Source organism: Xenopus tropicalis, chromosome 2, assembly GCF_000004195.4.
Source record: "Xenopus tropicalis strain Nigerian chromosome 2, UCB_Xtro_10.0, whole genome shotgun sequence".
Classification (NCBI taxonomy): Eukaryota; Metazoa; Chordata; class Amphibia; order Anura; family Pipidae; genus Xenopus; species Xenopus tropicalis.
The window spans coordinates 160575740-160602347 of NC_030678.2; the positions used below are offsets into that span (position 1 = coordinate 160575740).

General features: G+C 38.9%; 1 protein-coding gene across 2 annotated transcripts in view; it reads right to left on the reverse strand.

Moving 5' to 3' along the window:
• Positions 1-3287: 3287 nt before the first annotated feature.
• Positions 3288-26608, reverse strand: part of aasdhppt (aminoadipate-semialdehyde dehydrogenase-phosphopantetheinyl transferase) — a 28262-nt gene continuing 4941 nt past the window's right edge. Inside the window, 5 exon segments of one of the 2 annotated variants that reach the window (NM_001127112.1) lie at positions 3288-4396; positions 4790-5564; positions 7339-7416; positions 15709-15867; positions 17253-17374. In NM_001127112.1, the coding sequence (NP_001120584.1) occupies positions 5397-5564; positions 7339-7416; positions 15709-15867; positions 17253-17374 (527 nt within the window). In that variant the 3' untranslated portion in view covers positions 3288-4396; positions 4790-5396. 2 annotated transcript variants of the gene reach the window in all.

Sequence of the window (26608 nt, forward strand, 5' to 3'; positions counted from 1 at the left end):
ACTCATCCAGGCCCCTCTTAAAGGCATTAACAGAATCTGCCATTACCACATCACTAGGAAGGGCATTCCCCAACCTCACTGCCCTCACCATGAAAAACCACCTACGCTGCTTCAAATGGAAACTCCGTTCCTCTAATCTAAAGGGGGGGCCTCTGGTGCGTTGATTGTTTTTATGGGAAAAAAGAATATCCCCCAACTGCCTATAATCCCCTCTATAATAATAAAACAGTACCTGTACTTGATCCCAACTAAGATATAATTACCCCTTATTGGGGGCAGAACAGCCCTATTGGGTTTATTTAATGGTTAAATGATTCCCTTTTCTCTGTAATAATAAAACAGTACCTGTACTTGATCCCAACTAAGATATAATTACCCCTTATTGGGGGCAGAACAGCCCTATTGGGTTTATTTAATGGTTAAATGATTCCCTTTTCTCTGTAATAATAAAACAGTACCTGTACTTGATCCCAACTAAGATATAATTACCCCTTATTGGGGGCAGAACAGCCCTATTGGGTTTATTTAATGGTTAAATGTTTCCCTTTTCTCTATAATAATAAAACAGTACCTGTACTTGATCCCAACTAAGATATACTGTAATTACCCCTTATTGGGGGCAGAACAGCCCTATTGGGTTTATTTAATGGTTAAATGATTCCCTTTTCTCTGTAATAATAAAACAGTACCTGTACTTGATGCCAACTAAGATATAATTACCCCTTATTGGGGCAGAACAGCCCTATTGGGTTTATTTAATGGTTAAATGATTCCCTTTTCTCTATAATAATAAAACAGTACCTTGTATTTGATCCCAGCTAATATAGAATCAATCCTTATTGGATGCAAAACAATCCTATTGTGCTTATATCATATATATATAATTTTTTAGTAGAATTAAGGTATGGAAAGACCCCTTATCCGGAAAACCCCAGGTCCTGAGCATTCTGGATAACAGGTCCCATACCTGTATTTACCTGTATATGTTAAAACTATTCTGGATTCAAGCATTTAAAATAATTTCATTAACCACTAAAATGCAGTTGCTACAAGACCTGATAGTTGCATTATGATTTATGATTGTGCTTCCTGAACCATGCTGTGTTTTAGCAGAGCACTGCAAACTGGTGGCACATGTTGGAATACGCCAATTAGTGCAGGTTACCCGGCCCCTGGGGCTGCAGTGAATAAGTGAGGCAGCAGGAGATAGTTATACTAAGCACCAGAAATCTACCGTATTTTTCGGACCATAAGACGCACTTTTTTTCCCCCAGAAGTGGGGGGAAAAAGTCCCTGAGTCTTATGGTCCGAATATAGCCTACCGATATACTTTAAAAAAATGTTTTTACTTGCCCATGTGGTCTCCGCAGGGCCCTCCTCTATTTGCCGGCGCTTAGCTATGGCGCTGTGCGCATGCACAATGACGCGCATGCCCATACGCATGCGCGTCATTGTGCATGCGCCAGAGCTAAGCGCCGGTAAATAGAGGAGGGCCCTGCGGAGACCACATGGGCAAGTAAAAACATTTTTTTAAAGTATATCGGTAGGCTATATGCTGGTACAGATGGGGGCAATATGTTGGGTGAAATATGTTGGGTGCTGCTGGTACAGGTGGGTGAAATATGTTGGGTGCTGCTGGTACAGGTGGGGGGCAATATGTTGGGTGCTGCTGGTACAGGTGGGGGCAATATGTTGGGTGCTGCTGGTACAGGTGGGGGGCAATATGTTGGGTGCTGCTGGTACAGGTGGGGGGCAATATGTTGGGTGCTGCTGGTACAGGTGGGGGGCAATATGTTGGGTGCTGCTGGTACAGGTGGGGGGCAATATGTTGGGTGCTGCTGGTACAGGTTGGGTTTTAATGCACATAAAATATTTTAGGACACTTTGTTTCAGAATCTTTTTTTCTTCATTTCCCTTCCCAAAAAATTGGTGCGTCTTATGGTCCGGTGCGTCTTATGGTCCGAAAAATACGGTAAGTGGCTGCAGTATAGATGAAGTGGAGCTACCTTGTTGAGCCGAGAACAGATGCCACGTGCTGTCCCCACGTTTCAGCAAACACACATTGCTGCCAATGCCCTTTATGCTGTTCCTGCAGGGCACTCTAATTCTACAGTTTTATTCTCTAACCCTTCATTGTGATAAAGTTATTGTTAAGGGTTGAAGCTATAGAAATGAAGCATGATGACACTTTAAGCCTTACACTGACAGCAGAGAGTGAAAGAGGATATGGCTGAGTGTTTCCTTTAATCTTTCCCTGTATCCCCCAGACCTCTGCACTATACACCTCTGTTAACAGTGCAAGATTTAGAGGTATTTTACACATTTGCAATAAGTCATTCGGAGCAGCACAGCCAGAAGTGTAGATTAACAACTTCAATGCTGAAACTAAGGGGACTGTACATAAATGGCATTTAAGTTCCCAGAGCACAGTTGCTCTGACTATTCACGATGCAGTAATAAGGGTTGAAGGTACTGACTGATCATAAATTATTCCACTCACAGTTGAAATACACTGGTAAATTCTATTACGAAAGATGAGGGATTGCTAGAGGAGTAAATAAAACATACGTATATTTGACATGATCTTAATGAGATTTAGGAAAAAAACAGCTCAATGAAGGGTTTTTTTTGCCATCCTGAACTGTGGATTCTAAGATTTAGATGTAACAGGTTCAGTTTAATGTGAAGGATGGAGAATTCTATTTTGGAATCTGGAAGGCACAATTGGAACAATGTTATCTTGTATCCTTAAGTGACACAACTGAATTAGAGTTTAGGATCCTCCTGAAAAATGCAGCCAGTAGTGAAGTTGGATTCAAACTGTAGTACAGGTATCGGACCCCTTATCCGGAAACCCGTTATCCAGAAAGCTCCGAATTACGGAATGCCCGTCTCCCATAGACTCCATTTTAATCAAATAATTCAGAATTTTGAAATTGATTTCCTTTTTCTATGTAGAAATAAAACAGAACCATGTAATTGATTCCAACTAAGATTAATTAATCCTTATTGGATACAAAACAATCCTATTGGGTTTAATTAATGTTTTATTGATTTTTTAGTAGACTTAAGGTATAGAGATCCAAATTACGGAAAGACCCCTTATCCGGAATACCCTTGGTCCCGAGCATTCTGGATAATGGGTCCTATACCTGTATATGTTATGTAGTATGTTAGTATACTGATAGCTAATAAAAAGAAATCACGTTTTTAATGCACTCTGTTTAATCTATTTTCTCCCTCACTCTGACATCTCCTAGTTCTTTGGATGGAGGCTTGTACGCACAATACCCAATTGAACAAAACTTTATTAAACATTTAGGCCTGCAGTACATTCAAAAGATAATTTTCTCTATGAAGAATATTTGCATAGAAGTGAAAAGAATTCAGAAGTTTGAACATAAATCACTATAGTGTGAAATTTTACCTTGGCAAAGTGATCTTTCCCAAATTTGCAACCATGCCACAACAGCCAACAAGAAATTTCCCCCAGGTCAAAATGACTTGCAAAGTCAAGGCAAACTAGGGTCTCCCGAATGTCTAAGCCAACACCTGTAAACCTTCCTTGGTGGAATGACTTTCCAGTATGACAGTCCATCAGTCATGGGCTTGGGTTTATTTAACTAATTCAGGCTTTTATCTAGCCACATATCCATGTATGTGACAAATCAAAGGAAAAAAAAAACTTATCTTCCTTGGTAAAACCAAGAAGCTGTATAAATGGTTTGCCTTCTTCTTGCATTAAGTTATACATGAAGTTGCAGAGATAGAGTTCCCATTCTAACACCAAATATACAGTATTGGCCCCGGAATGGTGACTGGGGGTTGGTATTTTTTTAAAAAGACTGCAAGCCATTCCTGTAAGCATTTTGTAAATAACTAGTTTTATTTAAGACAGTAAAGGTCCCTGGCAAAGTGTTCAAATCTCCATGTAGACCAATGAAATCCTCTGATCTATGGTCTCTGATTTTATTTCATACCTTGTTAGTTCACAGATCCTCAGAGGCAGAACTGAGCAGCACACAAAGTCTACTTCTGCCACCCAGTGCAGAAGTGGTACACATCCCATGAATGATGGCTGCTGCTGATGCCACAGATTATGCCACAGGGTAGATTAATAAGAGAAGTGAAGACATCTAGATAGGCAGAGATGGGGACACAGGGAAAGTCCACACACACTGATTTGGTTGGGTGTAGTATAGTGAAGAGGGATGATTGCAAAGAAAAAGGACTATGGGCAAAGACATACCAAGGAACAATAACAAAGATACTATAAATTAAATTATATAAAAATAATAAAGATGTCATCTACAGATTGAAACAAGCAAAAAAAAATTGGTCAAAAAATAATTTATAATATTTATAAATATATATATCTATCTATATATATATATATATATATATATACAGGTATCGGACCCCTTATCCGGAAACCCGTTATCCAGAAAGCTCCGAATTATGGAAAGCCCGTCTCCCATAGACTCCATTTTAATCAAATAATTCAGAATTTTAAAACTGATTTCCTTTTTCTATGTAGAAATAAAACAGAACCTTGTAATTGATTCCAACTAAGATATAAATAATCCTTATTGGATGCAAAACAATCCTATTGGGTTTAATTAATGTTTTATTGATTTTTTAGTAGACTTAAGGTATGGAGATCCAAATTACGGAAAGACCCCTTATCCGGAATACCCTTGGTCCCGAGCATTCTGGATAATGGGTCCTATACCTGTATATATATATATGTAATGTTGAGGAACTCACAAAGAAAGTAATAAATATATATACAACTTCCGGAAAAAATATAACTGAACAATATAAACGTTGCACATGAAACATTTTTTTAAAAATAGTCTGAATCTGAAGAAAAAACATGTTTGTCAAATGTGTAGTTTTGAAGCTAAAGACCAGGATAACTGCTGCTGACAGACTCTCTCCACTGTCTTCTGAAGGGATCTCTGACTTCAGCTGGCATTCTGCCCAAAACAGGAAGTTGATACTAAAGTGATTGCCCTCCCTCTTCTGTTTCATTGCATTTCTCTGATCTGATTGGCTGAATCATGCCAGCCAATGGTATCAAAGACATGCAAATGAAGCAGGAGAGGGAAGTTATGGCCAGTAACTAGTTCAATGTCAACTTTTTTTTTTTTTGGCTACCTGCCAAGTACTCATAGGAGAAATCCCCTACTGAGAGCAGGGAGAGATCAGTGAGCAGCGCTGATCCTGATCTTCAACACTACACATTTTAAATAATAAAGATGTTTTACAAAAATGTTTTTTCTAACAGGGCCTGTTCAAATGCAGACTTTTGTCCAAAGGTGACCATCCGCTTAAACTTCTACTGAAGTTTAGTTTTATAATATTGACAGTTTCTCTAAGTATACATATTTTTACTATACAGAAGTCTCTTTTTTTACATTGGTTCTTTGGCGAAAAGGAAATTCCTGTTTTGACTGAAAGTTAATCCAGTAATCTGGATCTTCGTCTGACATTGGGACAGCAGATGCCATCAAGTCTTCAAAACTGAGAAGTTCAAAGGTGCTCTCTGTCACGTCATTAATCTGCCAAGGTAAGAGAAAGAAATGACGTGTTGGTTGTGACTTTACAGGGTTTGCTTGCATGTGAAGAAAAAATTTAGGTCATCAATCAAAACACAGAACCTTTTTAGACACCTTCTCTTATAATAAATGAAAAGATCCTCCACTGAGGAAAATGTTATTAAAGCCAAGTAATAAAGGTATGGAAAGCTACATAAGAAAAAATGTAGTTAATGTAGATGTTTAACATGACCCTATCAGTTGCCATCAAGTAGTATTTTAAAATGTGCCTATGTGTTAAACTATACCCTCAGAAAGAAGGCTTAATCAACAGATAATTAATATCATATTAAGAGGCCTATTAAATAATCTTATCAAGCTGGAATATATATATATATATATATCATATATATATACCAAAATAAAACAGCCAGCACTAAGGGCCTTTGTGGTTTCAAAAAATATCTTGTGTATTATAATTGCATGTACAACCGACGTTTCGGTCCCTTTTGGACTGGTTTATATATATATATATATATATATATATATATATATATATATATATATATATAGCCCTTTTACATCTTTTCCCTTAAACCACCATTTAGTGATGGGCTGGGTGCTCCCTCAGAGATCAGCTGACAGGAAATAATGCAGCTCTGACTGTAACAGGAAGTAGTATGGGAGCAAAAGGCAGAACTCTGTCCATTAATTGGCTGATGTGCCCTAGCATGTATGTGTGCCCTTGGCTTGTTTGTGTGCACCATGAATCCCATGATCCCAGGGGGCGGCCCTTAGTACTTAAAATGGCAATTACTCAATAGCACATACTACAAAAACATATTTTTGTGAGCAGGCCCATCTAATGCTACAGTTTTATTCTATAAAACCCTTTATTGTGATAAAGTTATTGTTAAGTGCTGGAGCTATAGAAATGAATCATGATGATGACACTTTGAAGCCTTACACTGACAGCAGTGAGTGAAAAAGGATATGGCTGAGCGTTCCCTTTAATCTTTCTCTGTATCCCCCAGACTTCTGTACTATAGACCATTGTTAGTGCAAGCTTTAGAGGTATTTTACACATTTGCAATAAGTCATTCTGAAGTGCAGATTAACAACTTCAATGCTGAAACTAAGGGGAGTGTATATATAAATGGCAATTAAGTTCTTTTGGCACAGTAACTTGGACTGCTTACAATAAGTCTGGTTCCACACGGGGAGATTATTCACCCGCAATAAATCTTTGCTACTGTGGGCAACTAAGCTCCCCGAAATGCCTTCCCACCGGCAAGAATGTGAATCACCAGAGGGATGGTATACACTTTGGTTTTGTGAAGTCACCCAAAGTTCCCTCGTGAGGGAGACTAGTCACCCACAGTAGCGAAGATTTATTGCGGGCCACTAATCTCCCTTTGTGAAGGAAGTGAGCATTTATCATTAAAATACACTGATAAATTCATCTTTTAGGAAACAAAAACAGCACAATGCAGTGTTTGTTGGCATGCTGTATTGTTAAATGTAAACTCAGTACCAAGATTTAGATGTAACAGGCTCAGTTTTATGTGAAGGATACAGAATTCTATTTTGGAGTCAGGGAGGCACAACAGGGACACTGCTATCTTATATCCTTAAGTGACATGATTGGATTTGTGCTTAGAATCCTAGAAGAAGAAATGCAGCCAGTGCTGGGTTCTAACATGCAGTATATGCTATATATTATGTTTTTATATTGTATTTATATTGCATCTAATTCTAAATTGGCATTTGCTGAAATATACCATTTTAAATACGTCACCTTGTGACTCTGATGCAGAAGTTGATCCACTTCTCCCAAAGCAACGGCAACATGATGTTGGTTATCCAGCAGAATTTCCTGCCAAAATAAATGAAAGCTGTTCAAATATCATCTGCAGATGCACCATGGCGGGCATAGTTTCTCCTCACTAGATGATTAAGCATGGCGGCTTGAAAGAGTATAACAATTGAAAGATGGCCTGTCTGTTGGCTGATCAGTATAAAAGGCCAGATTGCATTTACTTTCTAACCTCCCAACCCAAAGTTATGTTGAGATTCATAAACTGAACTGTCCAATACAAACACTGCAATTACTCAAAACGACGTGCTATACAGTGGCTTGCAAAAGTATTCGGCCCCCTTGAACTTTTCCACATTTTGTCATATTACAGCCACAAACATGAATCAATTTTATTGGAATTCCACGTGAAAGACCAATACAAAGTGGTGTACACGTGAGAAGTGGAACGAAAATCATACGTGATTCCAAACATTTTTTACAAATAAATAACTGCAAAGTGGGGTGTGCGTAATTATTCAGCCCCCTGAGTCAATACTTTGTAGAACCACCTTTTGCTGCAATTCCAGCTGCCAGGCTTTTAGGGTATGTCTCTACCAGCTTTGCACATCTACAGACTGAAATCCTTGCCCATTCTTCTTTGCAAAACAGCTTCAGCTCAGTCAGATTAGATGGACAGCGTTTGTGAACAGCAGTTTTCAGATCTTGCCACAGATTCTCCATTGGATTTAGATCTGGACTGTGACTGGGCCATTCTAACACATGGATATGTTTTGTTTTAAACCATTCCATTGTTGCCCTGGCTTTATGTTTAGGGTCGTTGTCCTGCTGGAAGGTGAACCTCCGCCCCAGTCTCAAGTCTTTTGCAGACTCCAAGAGGTTTTCTTCCAAGATTGCCCTGTATTTGGCTCCATCCATCTTCCCATCAACTCTGACCAGCTTCCCTGTCCCTGCTGAAGAGAAGCACCCCCAGAGCGTGATGCTGCCACCACCATATTTGACAGTGGGGATGGTGTGTTCAGAGTGATGTGCAGTGTTAGTTTTCTGCCACACATAGGGTTTTGCATTTTGGCCAAAAAGTTCCATTTTGGTCTCATCTGACCTTCTTCCACATGTTTGCTGTGTCCCCCACATGGCTTGTGGCAAACTGCAAACGGGACTTCTTATGGTTTTCTGTTAACAATGGCTTTCTTCTTGCCACTCTTCCATAAAGGCCAACTTTGTGCAGTGCACGACTAATAGTTGTCCTATGGACAGATTCCCCCACCTGAGCTGTAGATCTCTGCAGCTCGTCCAGAGTCACCATGGGCCTCTTGGCTGCATTTCTGATCAGCACTATCGTTGTTCGGGCTGTGAGTTTAGGGGGACGGCCTTGTCTTGGTAGGTTTACAGTTGTGCCATACTCCTTCCATTTCTAAATGATCACTTGAACAGTGCTCCCTGGGATGTTCAAGGCTTTGGAAATCTTTTTGTAGCCTAAGCCTGTTTAAATTTCTCAATAACTTTATCCCTGACCTGTCTGGTGTGTTCTTTGGACTTCATGGTGTTGTTGCTCCCAATATTCTCTTAGACAACCTCTGAGGCCATCACAGAGCAGCTGTATTTGTACTGACATTAGATTACACACAAGGGCTAATTTAGTCATTAGCACTCATCAGGCAATGTCTATGGGCAACTGACTGCACTCAGACCAAAGGGGGCTGAATAATTACGCACACCCCACTTTGCAGTTATTTAGTTGTAAAAAAATGTTTGGAATCATGTATGATTTTTGTTCCACTTCTCACGTGTACACCACTTTGTATTGGTCTTTCACGTGGAATTCCAATAAAATTGATTCATGTTTGTGGCTGTAATGTGACAAAATGTGGAAAAGTTCAAGGGGGCCGAATACTTTTGCGAGCCACTGTATCAAAGCGTGGATTTATGCCTGCGTGACTGCGACCGCTAGCCCACATCTAATTAACTTTCCTTAGAAGAAACCATACATTAGAGAATGCGGGGACATTAGGGAAAAGGTGGTAATAATATATTCTCATTTAAAAATATATTAAATAACATGAGTTATTAGACCAAGGAAACATTTTAAAAAATAAAGACGCTGTAAGGAATTAAAAAACATGAATTTCCTTTCATCAAGAAGCCTGGGCCAAAAGTAAGCCAAATTTGAAGCACTGCTATATCCACACTGGAGGAATAGATATGACTGATTTAAATGTAAAAACAAGTTAGAATTTACCAAAGGGAGTATTAAATAAATGACTAAACTGTGGGCAATGTGAGCTAGAAGAAATAGCAGTGAAAAGTTTTAACAAACCAACATTAATGTTCTAAAGAAAACAGCCATCTCGCTTTATGCAAAGGCTGAGCTCGTTAGTACGATGTGGGGAGAAATACAACAGGTGATCTATCATCATCCAAGTGTTTGTAGCAAATAAAAAGTACACATATTGTATTTGATACCTGTATAACTGCATTTTAACTTTTACATAGCGGATATCAAGGTATAACAGGTAAGTATTAGCATGTATCCAAGAATAGAAAAAAAAATAGAAAGAAAAGAGCCACAGTTCCACAGCTACAAGAAGGTAGAACTCGGGGGGAAATGCAATGAAGAACTAAGATACACAACCAGATTAAATTCAATTATGATTAGTTACCAGCATGTAAATGAATAAAGTTTGATTATTATCGGATGATGCCTTTGAGGTCCCAAGTTTATGGTTACTTATACTCTTATTAACTTGCAGCTGGGGGGGAACAGCTTAGGCAAGGCCTAATAGAATGTCATGGCCTGTTGGTTTGTGGTAACAAAGGGGTTTAGATATCAAAGAGAATAGGTTTCCAGCATTTGGAAAGGAATAAATGAACCAGTTATCCCAGATCTTAAAGGAGAAGGAAAGGTAAAATCAAATCTAAGTTAGCTTTATCAGAAAGGTCTACGTAAATACATTCACAGAAACGCTGAGTTCTCTGTCAAAAGAAACAGGATTTGGTGTCTCCTTGTTTTCCTGTGCCAGAGACACACAGCTCTCTCCTGCTTTCCCTCCCTCAAGAATGCTAAGAACTCCCTCCCCCCCTTAGGAATGTCTGATCTGAGCCAATCAGCAGGAAGCTTCCTCATAGTCTTATACACTGAGCACGTACACGGATCTTGGTCTCCATGCAGGAGTGAGGCATTATGGGAATTTGTCAATACAGACAGTTTTTATTTTTTTATCACTTTTACATGAGCAGTATAGAAATCTATTCTAAGCAGAATTATGGGAACCGGACATGCCCTATTTGCCTGACTGCTAGGCCACTTGTGCAAGGTGATTATGTGACTCAGAGAATGCATATTGGGATATCAACTGGCAACGCCAAGATTAGGAACGCTGCCTAGTTCCTTGGGCCCCTGACATGGGAACAGGCACAAAGTTTTATGGTTTCATTTTTAAAAATATTTAAATCCTTTTATTTGTGTTTCCCAAAGTAATTTGTGCAGTTCTCAAGAATTGGATGCTGAAAGCTGTATGTGAGATTACAAGTGGTATCATTTACATGGTCGTTCGCTTGGAAGAAAGCCTTGAATTAAGCAGCACAGTCATTTCTAGCAGCAATTCAACTACAGAATAAACCAAGACCAGAGCGTTTTCATTTGTTATTAAAGGAAAACTATACCCCCAATTAATGTACGTTTCTATAAAACGCCTCATATGTAAAACCCTGCTTCATCTTAATAAACCATTTTCATAAAAATATACTTTTTAGTTGTATGTGCTATTGGGTAATCCTAAATAGAAAATTGCCATTTTAAGAATTAAGTGCCACCTCCTGGGATCATAGGAGTCACAGTGCACACAAACATGCCAAGGCACACATACATGCTAGTTCACATCAGCCAATTAGTGGACAAAGTCTTTAACACCCACACTACTTCCTGTTACAGTTACAGATGCATTATTTCCTGTCAGCTGATCTCTGAGGGAGCACACAGCCCATCACTAAGTGGCGGCTCAAGGGAAAAGATGTAAAAGGGCAATATTTACTGATATATATATATATATATTCCAGTATGGTTAGATTCTTTAATAGGCCACTTAATACGATATAAACTGCCTGTTGGTTAAAGGGATGATACTGTCATGATTTTTATGGTGTATTTTTTTTTTTTTTTATAAATTACACTGTTTACATAGCAAATAATTCATTTAAAATGTTATTCTTGAACCAACAAATGTATTTGTAGCTGTAATATTGGTGTATAGGTGCCATCTCAGTGCATTGTGCCTGAGTCTGAGCTTTCAGAAGGAGCCAGCGCTACACATTAGAACTGCTTTCAGCTAACCTATTGTTTCTCCTACTCCCATGTAACTGGAGGAGTCCCAAGCCGGACTTGGATTTCTTACTATTGAGTGCTATTCTCATACCTACTGGGAGCTGCTATCTTGCTCCCTTCCCATTGTTCTGCTGCTTGGCTGCAGGGAGGGTGGGGGGGGATATCACTTGCAGCGCAGCAGTAAAGTGTGACTGAAGTTTATCAGAGCACAGGTCACATGGCTGTGGCACCCTGGGAATGAAGAATATGGCTAGCTCCATGTGAAATTTCAAAATTAAATATAAAAAATATGTTTTCTCTTTTGAAAAACAGATTACAATGCAGGATTCTGCTGGAGAAGCTCTATTAACTGATGTTTCCCCATGACAGTATTCCTTTATGTATTCATTCTCAGGGTATAGTTATCCTTTAAGAATCTTTGTGATTTTTCTTTTAAAAAAAATATCTTTTTAATCTATAATTCAGTGATTTTCACTTGTGTCCTATTTCTGAGGTTCTGTAGCTGGTTTAATGCTACAGAGATATTAAGAATTAATGCGTCTGAATTAAAATACTATTGTAAACTTATTTCAAGATAGCAGCAAAATGTAGTAAAAAGCCCTTTTTGTTTTATTTACAGAATGCATAAATTGGAACTAAAGTTAATGAAGACTATGGACACAATTCCTAAATAATCATCTACTAAGATCAAATTGATTTTAACTCTTTAACTGCTTGAAGTTAATATGTTTTTTTTATATTACAGGTATGGGACCTGTTATCCAGAATGCTCGGGACCTGGGGTTTTCCGGATAAGGGATCTTTCCGTAATTTGGATCTCCATACCATAAGTCTGCTAAAAATCATTTAAATATTTAATAAACCCAATGGGATTGTTTTGCCCCCAATAAGGGGTAATTATATCTTAGTTGGGATCAAGTACAGGTACTGTTTTATTATTACAGAGAAAAGGGAATCATTTAACCATGAAATAAACCCAATAGGGCTGTTCTGCCCCCAATAAGGGGTAATTATATCTTAGTTGGGATCAAGTACAGGTACTGTTTTATTATTACAGAGAAAAGGGAATCATTTAACCATTAAATAAACCCAATAGGGCTGTTCTGCCCCCAATAAGGGGTAATTATATCTTAGTTGGGATCAAGTACAGATACTGTTTTATTATTACAGAGAAAAGGGAATCATTTAACAATTAAATAAACCCAATAGGGCTGTTCTGCCCCCAATAAGGGGTAATTATATCTTAGTTGGGATCAAGTACAGGTACTGTTTTATTATTACAGAGAAAAAAGAATCATTTAACCATTAAATAAACCCAATAGGGCTGTTCTGCCCCCAATAAGGGGTAATTATATCTTAGTTGGGATCAAGTACAGGTACTGTTTTATTATTACAGAGAAAAGGGAATCATTTAACCATTAAATAAACCCAATAGGGCTGTTCTGCCCCCAATAACGGGTAATTATATCTTAGTTGGGATCAAGTACAGGTACTGTTTTATTATTACAGAGAAAAGGGAATCATTTAACCATGAAATAAACCCAATAGGGCTGTTCTGCCCCCAATAAGGGGTAATTATATCGTAGTTGGGATCAAGTACAGGTACTGTTTTATTATTACAGAGAAAAGGGAATCATTTAACCATTAAATAAACCCAATAGGGCTGTTCTGCCCCCAATAAGGGGTAATTATATCTTAGTTGGGATCAAGTACAGGTACTGTTTTATTATTACAGAGAAAAGGGAATCATTTAACCATTAAATAAACCCAATAGGACTGTTCTGCCCCCAATAAGGGGTAATTATATCTTAGTTGGGATCAAGTACAGGTACTGTTTTATTATTACAGAGAAAAGGGAATCATTTAACCATTAAATAAACCCAATAGGGCTGTTCTGCCCCCAATAAGGGGTAATTATATCTTAGCTGGGATCAAGTACAGGTACTGTTTTATTATTACAGAGAAAAGGGAATCATTTAACAATTAAATAAACCCAATAGGACTGTTCTGCCCCCAATAAGGGGTAATTATATCTTAGTTGGGATCAAGTACAGGTACTGTTTTATTATTACAGAGAAAAGGGAATCATTTAACCATTAAATAAACCCAATAGGGCTGTTCTGCCCCCAATAAGGGGTAATTATATCTTAGTTGGGATCAAGTACAGGTACTGTTTTATTATTACAGAGAAAAGGGAATCATTTAACCATTAAATAAACCCAATAGGGCTGTTCTGCCCCCAATAAGGGGTAATTATATCTTAGTTGGGATCAAGTACAGGTACTGTTTTATTATTACAGAGAAAAGGGAATCATTTAACCATTAAATAAACCCAATAGGGCTGTTCTGCCCCCAATAAGGGGTAATTATATCGTAGTTGGGATCAAGTACAGGTACTGTTTTATTATTACAGAGAAAAGGGAATCATTTAACCATTAAATAAACCCAATAGGACTGTTCTGCCCCCAATAAGGGGTAATTATATCTTAGTTGGGATCAAGTACAAGTACTGTTTTATTATTACAGAGAAAAGGGAATCATTTAACCATTAAATAAACCCAATAGGATTGTTCTGCCTCCAATGAGGGGTAATTATATCTTAGTTGGGATCAAGTACAGGTACTGTTTTATTATTACAAAGAAAAGGGAAATCATTTTTTTAAAAAAGGTGGATTATTTGATTAAATTGAAGTCTATGGGAGATGGCCTTTCCATTCCTACCTATATACCATTCAGTTTTGTTGGAGTTGTTTCTGTTTATAAACTGTACCATTAACTCAGTTCTTCCATTCTCCTCTCTGCAAGGAGCTGATAGCTTGCCTACAATAGCAGAAGCTGGATGGCTCTATTTCCATGTAACACAGTATTTGATGCCTTAGTGTGCTAATGTACCTTGCTTCAATCCACCTGCTGGTGCCAATATGATGCGATGTATAAAAGATATACAAACATAAATAATACAAATTTGTTGGTGAGTTTGGAAATGGGAAGTATATATCCTCTTCACAAACACAGAGGAATGGAAGTTACAGACAGTTGGTGAGGGCTTAATGCAGCATGTCACATAGAAAGCCTAACAGATTTGGCCTTGCTAGTCATAAGTAGTAATGCATTTACAAATGGTGAGGGTTTTAAAAGAGCAGGACAGCAGCACTTAAATGCAAATAAGAAGCCTAGTCCTCTAACAGGATACAGTATTTGGAGAAAATATGGAAAAAGTTGTTAAACTATGTGCTTTTGTATGTGGCCCCAAAAACCACATTCCCTCCCATAACTCCATGCATTTATTAAAGTTGATAATATTGGTGCCATTTATATACATAGCAAACCCACAGCTGTGGCTTGTGACTGCTAGATGATGCAAAGCAACACTTGTTGCACTTGTATTACAGAACAAGTGGTAAGAGGTTTTCATATAGAAGTTGGGCAATTTATTCTCTTTTAATGCCCCCATCCTTATTCGCTGCCAGCCCAGCATCACCTCTGACTACAGGATCTAATACAAGTACAAAGAGTACCTATGGGAAAAGGCGGTACTCTATTAAAGGTATGGGATGCATTATCCAGAAACCCAATATCTAGAATGTTCTTAATTACAAGAAGGCCATCTCCCATAGACTTCGTTGTGATCAAACCATTCAAATATTAAAAATGTATTTCTTTTATTATATAATTACCCCTTATTGGGGGCAGAACAATCCTATTGGGTTTATTTAATGGTTAAATGATTCCCTTTTCTCTGTAATAATAAAACAGTACCTGTACTTGATCCCAACTAAGATATAATTACCCCTTACTGGAGACAGAACAATCCTATTGGGTTTATTTAATGCTTAAGTGATTTTTAGTAAACTTAAGGTATGGAGATCCAAATTACAGAAAGATCCCTTATCCAGAAAACCCCATGTCCCAAAAACTCTGGATAATAGGTCCCATACCTGTATTGTACCATACAGCTTAAACAAATGCAAAAACTACCACAGTACATTCGTGCGTTCAATATTTTTGAACAGAAAAAAAAAATCCAGTACCTCAAATGCCCATGTTTCCTCTTCATCGTCCAAAAACATCTTGGTCTGTTTGTAAGTTTTGCCTATATCCATATTCACAGGCGACACTTCAAACTCAATCCGTTGCAGGTTGAAGCCTAGTCCAACCCCAATGGCTTTTATGAAGCTTTCCTTGAGAGCCTGCAAATACAAAGACATAGACAATGCCAAAACACAATCTAAACCCATGCATTATTTACTAGCCTTCCCTCATATCATAATCTTAACATATCTGTTCAGTCAACCCTATAAATGTTTCACATTCTGAAATTAATAATGCATACAATGGTGTCAGCAAACTAAAGAAGAGAATGCACATTTACTGGCTTCAAAGTGTGCAGCTACACATTTTCCCTAACAACATTCATAAACATATTACTTTCTCCAGCACTTAATGTGTAAATAAAGTCCAAAAGCATATTAACTCTCTGTGACGCTGGAAGTTTATATTTCAGCCATCTCCAGTATAGGATCTAGCTCTTGCTCAATGGTTTGTCCTGTGTTTAGCTAAGCATCTTTGCTAGTACTGATGACACACTAATGTTTCTCCGTTTGTAAATGGTTTAATGGGGCTCATTTACGATGGGAAACTTTGCACTAGTGTGGTAACCCATAGCAACCAAGCAGCAAATAGTGTTTAAGAGTCTACTTTTTTTTCTGCTAGCAATAAGTGCTAGCAGCCTACTCATTTCTAATAGCACTTACTGCACTGGTGCAAAATTGCCCAGTGTTTATAAATAAGATCCAATGTGTGCAATCAGATTTGGTCAGGCTGTTTGGACCATATCCATCTGGATATATATGACAAGTCAGGGGGGTGTTAAGATGGATAATAATAATAAGATACACCAGGAAAATTTCAGCTAGCCGATAGGGAGTGTCCCCACTGTTGGCCTAAAAGAATTGACTTGGCCCACAGGCTGACCAGTCAGAGTGCCATATGAGCCAGCCTGTGTATGGCCAGTCTGGGAGTCTTTAGCAGCAAATCAGAACCCTCTGTAAACAATACAGAGAGAGCACTGAGCTCTGTGCACTAGTGATGCAGCCCTTGGAGTGCCCCTGTACATACTTACCCTAAAGGAAAATGTGAGCTCACTACAGAAAAATTCACCCACTTTCTATTCCTTCCTATGGGATTTTCAGAAGTGTATTTACCAAAGGGTGAACTCTAATGTTCGCCCATTGATAAATATGCTGTGGTGAGCTCTAATCTCACATTTTGATAAATCTGAATGAGGTTCTGCAATTAATTGCAGCGTCAAAATTGAACAGGTTTACCTGGCCAGCAAATTACACTTTCATTGGTTAACTGGCTGCCACTGAGAATAAAACGCTCATGTATCTATATAAGAAAAATGCCAACAGACAACATAAGTTCTAGTGCAATCAAACTGTTTAATAAGATTCAATAAGATAATCATATATGGAGTCATGTTTCCCTTCCTGATATCCCAAATGATTTTATTTTAATTGAGTACCCTATTCTATACATTGGGCCCCCACATTCTGTGTTCATGCAAGCTTACCCAGTGCCTGTAGAACATGTCCAATTGAGCCCAATCACTGTTCATACTTCTGATCGAGTGCCACTCTTTTTCTGTGAATTGCCGATCCATAAGCCGGAAAAATTCTTTAATTGAGCCACTGCCTGCGCAAACAAAGTTAGAAAGTGAGAATTCCATTGAAATTAAAGTACAAAGAAAAAGTGCCCTTGTGGTAAAACAATTTTTTCAACACCTGCAGAACAGAAAACATGCTTGTAGGAAATGTAATGTACTTCTGCTTCCTTGCAGTGTTAGAACCAAATGCTCTCTTGGAACATCAACAGAAGGGCTAGGGCAGCATTTGGCACAAACACAACACAGTGACCAGGGGCTGCCAAACCTATACCTATGATACGAAAAGCCTGTATCATCACAAACTTGTCCTTAAAAGCCCGTTTTTGAAAATGTTTTCACTTGCACAACCCTAGGTATGGGACCTGTTATACAGAATGCTCGGGACTTGGGTTTTTCCAGATAAGGGATCTTTCCGTTATTTGGATCTCCATACCTTAAGTCTGCTAAAAATAATTTAAATAAACCCAATAGAAGTGTTTTGCCCCAATAAAGATTAATTGTATCTAAGTTGGGATCAAGTACAAGGTACTGTTTTATTATTACAGATATCAGACCCCTTATCCAGAAACCCTTTATCCAGAAAGTTTTGAATTACGGAAAGGCCATCTCCCATTGACTCCATTTTAATCAAATAATTCACATTTTTAAAAATGGTTCTTTCTGCAATAATAATAATAATAAAAATGATTTCTCTGTAATAATAAAACAGTTCCTTGTACTTGATCCCAACTAAGATATAATTACCCCTTATTGGGGGCAGAACAGCCCTATTGGGTTTGTTTAATGGTTAAATGATTCCCTTTTCTCTGTAATAATAAAACAGTACCTGTACTTGATCCCAACTAAGATATAATTACCCCTTATTGGAGCCAAAACAATCCTAGTGGGTTTAATTACTGTTTAAATTTTTTTTTTTTTTTTAGCAAACTTAAGGTAGGAGATCTAAATTACGGAAAGACCCCTTAAGGTCCCCATAAACAAGCAGATCTGCTCGCTTGGCGATGTCGCCAAGTGAGCGGATCTTCACCCGATATCCCCACCTATGGGTGGGCGATAACAGGGAGCGTTTAGGTAAAAAAAAAAAAAAATGTGATCGTTTGGCCCTGGGGCCAAACGATCGGATTATGTGGGCGGCAATGGGGCAGTCGGTTTGAGGACCGCATCAACGAGCCGATGCGGTCCCCGATCCGACTGAATTTTCTAACCTGGCCGATCGATATCTGGCCAATTTTAGGCCAGATATCGGTCGGGCAGGCCCCTCGTTTCTGCCCCTACACGGGCCGATAAGCTGCCGAATCGGTCCAAGGGACCGATATCGGCAGCTACTATCGGCCCGTGTATGGGGACCTTTAACCAGAAAACCCCAGGTCCCAAGCATTCTGGATAACAGGTCCCATACTTGCACAGAGAAAAAGGAAATCATTTTTAAAAATTAGAATTACTTGCTTTATTATTATTATTACAGAGGGAATCATTTTTAAAAATGTGAATTATTTGATTAAAATGGAGTCTATTGGAGATGGCCTTTCCGTAATTTGGAACTTTCTGGATAACGGGTTTCCGGATAAGGGATCCCATACCTGTACAAGGAAAATTTACACTAACCAAAAAAAAGGGGGGAAAAAAAGCCTTCAGAAGGTTGTTTTAACAAGTATTCCATATATTATTAACTATCCACATACAGCAATGTCCAAACAGAAAGCAGCTGTTCCATAAATTGTAGCCTGGAAGATTAAAAGATTTCAAACCCAGCATAGTCCCTGAGCAAGCATCAAGGGACTGAGAAAATCTGTCAGCAAACCGCACTTTCCTGGGTACTTTCTGCCTTTTTATTCTCTCTCCTGAGAAGAATCTCATTAAAGAGTGTTTTAGTGCAGCAGGCCGTTCTCTGTGAAATAGAACATATGCAGGGTAAACACAGATTGCTGATGCCGATTCGAGATAAAAGGCGTACACTTTAGACACTTTTACATGCCAGATCTTTCTGCTTCAAAAACTGTCACAAGCGGCATCTTAATGTCAGTCCCGGGGAGGGCAGAGTGAATGATGAAAGGGGTGCACCGGGGCTTTGGCATGAGTGGAACACTGGCAGGGGAACTTTGAGTTGTGCACTTTCTAAAGTTGCTTAAAGAGCCGCAGGGACGGCATTTACCTCCCAGGAGACCACAATACAAAGGCCGAATGGTGCAAGTAAAAAAAGTCGGCTCATAGAGAAAAGAAATACAATTTATTGCCCTACAGAACTAAGCACCGTTATTTAACGTGTTGCCCTTTAAAAATTCTTTTCATCCACTCCTTTTAAAGCTGGAAAGGATAAATCCTGCCGTATTGATCTCACTGCGGAGTTTTGGGATGCCTCAGGGACTAGTCTTGGATAAGACGATTACTCTCGCAAAAGTATTCCTCAAGCTTTAAAAGGGATACTGTTGTGATTTTTATGGTATATTTTTTATTTGTAAATTACACTGTTTACATAGCAAATAATTCACTCTGCCATTTCAAATTTTATTCTTGAACCAACAAATGTATTTTTTTAGCTGTAATATTGGTGTGTAGGCGCCATCTCAGTGCATTGTGCCTGAGTCTGAGCTTTCAGAAGGAGCCAGCGCTACACATTAGAACTGCTTTCAGCTAACCTATTGCTTCTCCTACTCCCATGTAACTGTAGGAGTCCCAAGCCGGACTTAAGGTGGCCATACACGGACCGATTTTTTACTTACAAACGACCGATTCCCGAACGATCCGATGCTATCGTTAAGTTATCGTATAGTTGGTGGTGTACGAACGATCGTCGGCCCACTAAACGAGCCGACATTATCGTCCCCAAAATCGATCGGCCAGGTTTAAAAATTTTGGTCGTTTAACGATAAAATCTGCCAGTTGGTGTGAGTGTCAGACATTTGTCTTTCAACGATTGTTCTCTGCGCATGTCACGATTGCCAGCAACGACATCGATCGTACGTAGATGTACGATCGTAGGTATTTTACGATAATGATGCGACAAAATCTTTCCCGAATTATCGTTGCCCGTGGATGGCATATCGTATGGGAACTCGATCGCCATACGATCGTTTGTCGATATAATCGTTCATCGCACAACGAGCGAAATCGCCTCGTGTATGGCCACCTTTAGATTCCTTACAATTTAGTACTATTCTGATATCTACTGGGAGCTGCTAACTTGCTCCCTTCCCATTGTTCTGCTGATTGGCTGCTGGGGGGGGAGATACCAACTTGAAGCACAGCAGTAAGGACTCTGGCACACGGGGAGATTAGTCGCCCGCGACAAAACTACCGTGTCTCAGGCGACTAATCTCCCCGAGTTGCCATCACCTGCCATCCCACCGGCGAAAGTGTAAGTCGCCGGTGGGATGGCACACGCGGCGGGGCGATCTCACTGAAATCGCGCCGCTGCGTTTGCCATCCCACCGGCGATTTACATTTTTGCCAGTGGGATGGCATTTTGGGGAGACACAGGAGATTTGTCGCGGGCGACTAATCTCCCCGTGTGCCAGAGCCCTAAAGTGACTGAAAGTTTGTCAGAGCACAGGTCACACGACTGTGACACCCTGGGAAATTAAGACTATGGCTGGCCCCATGTGAAATTTCAAAATTAAACATAAAAAAAAAATCTGTTTGTGTTTTTGAAAAACAGATTTCACTGTACTGCTATTAATGTTATTTGAAAAAATTGTCATTTTCACAACTTTTCCAGCTCATACATTTAAGTACATGTAAGACATTCTGAAAATGAGTTAGAGTTTTAGTAAATCTGCCCACTCTCCCCTATGCAATCATGCAGCAACCTTGCTTCTTTAGTGAGTTGAGCCAACAACTTTTAATAATTTATCTGCAACCCTTTAATGCAAAGGTCTGTAAGATGTTTAACTGAGACTATAGTATTTGTGGAAATTGTACAAACTGTAAAGGGCTGACAATAGTATTGCATAGCATTATGTGCCTTTTGTCAACTGTCAAAGGAAATAATTTCTGGAACATATTCTTTATCGGTAGCAGAAGAGGGAATGGTATTTCAGATGTACAATAACCAGTGAAACCTGTGATGAATTGATATGCCGGCAGATATTACATGAAACCCAGGGAATCTTGGAAGCAAATAAAATATGACCAGTTAGACAGGATTCTTATTAAGAAAAGCTAAAACCAGAAAGAGAGCTAATATTCAATGTATTCCTCTGTGGCTTAACCTAAGCCAGGCATATCAATAAAAAAATGTTAAGGAAGAGCTGAAAAAACTATTGGAAAATTGGATCATTTGCATTAATAGAAAGAGGCAAACATTATGGGGCCCATTTATTAAAGCACGATTGACCACGAATGAGAAAAATTCGTAATTTTTCTAATTTTGAGTTATGTAGGTCCCTTGATTCTGGCTATAGTTTCTACCAGCCAGGATCTTACCAGCAGAGCGTTCTTCGGTGCACAGATCCTCCCTGGCTTATGCGCATTAGTGCAGTTTGGCGCAGAAGGATAACATCATGACACAGGCGGAAGAGCGCTAATTAAACCGGCTCCTGCTTAGGGTAAGTGCTCGAACATTGTTTCTCCTAGCTTTCCTTGTATTTTCTGTGAATTGAACCCTCGCCTGCCTGATTACTCTTGATCACCCTCTGCTGTACCTCGTCTGTGCCCGTGCTGCTGATTCCTGTTGCTGACCCCTGGCCTGCCTTGGATTTTGATTGTGGTTGCTGCCCAGCTTGCTCACTCGTCTAGCCAGCATATTGATCCTCAACTTGTCGATCACTCCACTACTATTACTCCTACGTGAGCCACTGTCTTCACAGATCCACTCTGCGTAGATCTTTGCTGGACCTTGGCTCTCATACCTCACCCCACTTCTCTCTCATCCACAGCCTGAGAGTACCAGTGGGGAGCTGTAAGGGCAGTCCTCTTCGGCATACCTGGTTCCTGCACTCGGTAAACCTGACAATGCCCTAAGCCTGTGGATGACATGTGTGACCTGTATTCTGTTTTATAAAGGGCCCCGCACAACAGTTCTTCTCTTTCTGCATCATTTGAAATCGCAGCAAGGGAGAAGGGACTTAAACATTGATGTTACAAATTGTAACAACTTCTCCCCAGCTTACAGACAGCATTCAGGAAATACATAACCAACAATGCATTGCACTGTGATGTTCCTTTCCTTATTGACATCACATGTGCAGGGAATCATGGACAGTAGACTACTGTTACATTAGTAGTCAGTCAGATCAGGGGAGCAGGGGGCGGGGCTTATGGAAATGTTCCAAACTTTATTATTACATTAAACATCATGAAAAGGCTGCATATTTTTTAATTGATGTATATTGCTTAAAGTTATGTTTACTTTTCAAATAGTTGTGTTTGGGTGATTTCCCCTTTAAATAGGAAACATGAAGACCTGTCTGAATTCTGAGGTCTGCTGATGCCCTTTTTCCAGTGGTGTCTTTGATGAAAGGCATTTGCTGTTCTAACGTATACAGAATAACGGAGTCCAAGGTTATGACCGTATTAATAAGAGATAATAAGAGAGAACTAGCTAGGAAGAAAGTTAGACTGATAAGAGACTAAATGATAGATAGACAGATAGATAGATACTGTAGAATTATTCATATGATCTTTCGTGGTCTGGGTGGAAATGTCTGGTATTCGCATGGTAAAAATTGGCATCCAATAGCATCTTTTCAAGTGGCAATATATATATATATATATATATATATATATATATATACAGGTCCTTTTCAAAAAATTAGCATATTGTGATAAAGTTCATTATTTTCTGTAATGTACTGATAAACATTAGACTTTCATATATTTTAGATTCATTACACACAACTGAAGTAGTTCAAGCCTTTTCTTGTTTTAATATTGATGATTGTGGCATACAGCTCATGAAAACCCAAAATTCCTATCTCAAAAAATTAGCATATCATGAAAAGGTTCTCTAAACGAGCTATTAACCTAATCATCTGAATCAACTAATTAACTCTAAAAACCTTAAAAAGATTCCTGAGGTATTTAGAAACTCCCAGCCTGGTTCATTACTCAAAACCGCAATCATGGGTAAGACTGCCAACCTGACTGCTGTCCAGAAGGCCATCATTGACACCCTCAAGCAAGAGGGTAAGACACAGAAAGAAATTTCTGAACGAATAGGCTGTTCCCAGAGTGCTGTATCAAGGCACCTCAGTGGGAAGTCTGTGGGAAGGAAAAAGTGTGGCAGAAAACGCTGCACAACGAGAAGAGGTGACTGGGCCCTGAGGAAGATTGTGGAGAAGGACCGATTCCTGACCTTGGGGGACCTGCGGAAGCAGTGGACTGAGTCTGGAGTAGAAACATCCAGAGCCACCGTGTACAGGCGTGTGCAGGAAATGGGCTACAGGTGCCGCATTCCCCAGGTCAAGCCACTTTTGAACCAGAAACAGCGGCAGAAGTGCCTGACCTGGGCTACAGAGAAGCAGCACTGGACTGTTGATCAGTGGTCCAAAGTATGTCATTCGGAAATCAAGGTGCCAGAGTCTGGAGGAAGACTGGGGAGAGGGAAATACCAAAATGCCTGAAGTTCAGTGTCAAGTACCCACAGTCAGTGATGGTCTGGGGTGCCATGTCAGCTGCTGGTGTTGGTCCACTGTGTTTTATCAAGGGCAGGGTCAATGCAGCTAGCTATCAGGAGATTTTGGAGCACTTCATGCTTCCATCTGCTGAAAAGCTTTATGGAGATGAAGATTTCATTTTTCAGCACAACCTGGCACCTGCTCACAGTGCCAAAACCACTGGTAAATGGTTTACTGACCATGGTATTACTGTGCTCAATTGGCCTGCCAACTCTCCTGACCTGAACCCCATAGAGAATCTGTGGGATATTGTGAAGAGAAAGTTGAGAGACACAAGACCCAACACTCTGGATGAGCTTAAGGCCGCTATTGAAGCATCCTGGGCCTCCATAACACCTGAGCAGTGCCACAGGCTGATTGGCTCCATGCCACGCCACATTGAAGCAGTCATTTCTGCAAAAGGATTCCCGACCAAGTATTGAGTGCATAACTGAACATAATTATTTGAAGGTTGACTTTTTTTGTATTAAAAACACTTTTCTTTTATTGGTCGGATGAAATATGCTAATTTTTTGAGATAGGAATTTTGGGTTTTCATGAGCTGTATGCCACAATCATCAATATTAAAACAAGAAAAGGCTTGAACTACTTCAGTTGTGTGTAATGAATCTAAAATATATGAAAGTCTAATGTTTATCAGTACATTACAGAAAATAATGAACTTTATCACAATATGCTAATTTTTTGAAAAGGACCTGTATATAGTACAGAAAAAAGTAGATGCCGCACTCACAGGTCTTAGTGAAAAATAAAGAAAATTTATTGTGTCAAACTAATAAATAAATTTTCTTTATTTTTCACTAAGACCTGTGAGTGCGGCATCTACTTTTTTCTGTACTATACGATTTTGTATACTGCACCCAGGCACCTGTGACCCTATTGAGACATGAGTGCCTGCTTCTCCTCCTTTTGATCTATATATATATATAGCCAGTTTTGGCTTGAGGAATATCAAGGTGAATTTCCAACACATAAAAAAAAAAAGAATATATTTAAGCCGCTGTGGGTCCATTTTTGAAAGTAGACTAAGAGAATTCTCATCTCTATAATCAGTAGAAATAAATCCCCTGACATCCATTCAGGAGTCTATAATCATGGAATACAGGCTGTATGAAACCTTTTCCTGCTGAAAGTATATATTATAACATAGTATATATTATATGTTGACAGCAAGAGGGCTGAACTTGTTGACAATGGAGAATATATGTTTGCAGGTTGCACAGAAAAGCACGGGGAAGGGTTAAACGTTAACGAACACCACGTTAGTAAACATTTTGGATGAGCCCATTCAATTTTCCATTATTTGCTCACCATCTGTAGACTGCATATTGGTTTCATAAGTTTTTATTACCTTTCTGCATCTATAAACATACATCACTGGTGTCAGTTATGGAATAACCTTAGGTGCCACTCATTACAGCCAATAAATTCCATGTTCATTGCAAACAGGCGCTTAAAGAGATACGGCCACAGAAGTAGCAACAAGAAAATCTGAATGCACTATTTTTAAATTCAATGGCAATTGGAATTTTCTCCTTTGAGGCCAAACAATGAGGTTTCCTACCTGAATTGCCCCAGTGAAGCAATGCTATTGTAACGCAGCGCATTTAATTTAAGCAGGAATAATCTGAGATATTTTTAAGTAATTCAGCGTGATTAATTATCACAGGCCTCCATTCATACAAAAACTAAAGAAAAATAATGGCTTACTCATTTCGATCAAGGGACTTTTTAAATTGGTTAATTTCTATAATACGAGTAAATCCAACCCTGCAAATGAATTCAAGGAGCAACAGCACCACTTAGTGGATTTTAGAAAGTCAAATATTCTACAATTGTTATACCCTCTCTTTCTCTGATGCCTTCAAAATACAGGGAATCTTTGCAAAAATACAGGATTTTAGCTTTTTTTATTTTATACATTATTCAAAATGCAAGATATTTATTCACTGATGTTTTTGTGCTGTTGGTTTTTGAGGAGCAGAATAAAAACTATTTTTAGTAGTTCTATGGGAGTCTAGCTTTACCTGGGACTCTCTTAACCACATGATAAATGCAGCGTTTTTCAAGTAGAGTAAAAAATCGTCTGCATTATTATTTAAGCTCTATGTAATCATTATGTGATGCTCCCATCTCCAACCTTTTTTCTTACTTCCACTTTCTACCATTATCAAGGGCTCTGTAAGGGACAGACCAACCCCACACTGGTAATCACTGGCCTGTCTGGCAAACATTGAGTAATATGACTGATTCGATTTATTGGTTAGATTACTACCCAGAACCACATTGCCAGTTGGCCCTATACAAACTGCCAGCCTGATTATCTTTCTTGATGTTCAACTGTTGTGTGATACCTGCTACGGAGTTTAATCAACAATATGTTGATATGAATGTTGATAAAATTATATTAAGAAATAATCAAATGGTGGTGGAATGATAAGAAGAGATGAAAAATACTAAAATTACATCAGAAAATCACATATTACTGACAGCTTCCCAATTAACGAGAAATATAATGGCAGAATGGCTCATTATTTTTAGTATTTGTAGTACATCTGTGTAAGCATATATGTAGTGGAAAGGAATGTAGTTTTGTCATACAGTAAGTAGGTTGTACTTATTATAGCAGTTAGCATTATAAAAGGCCAA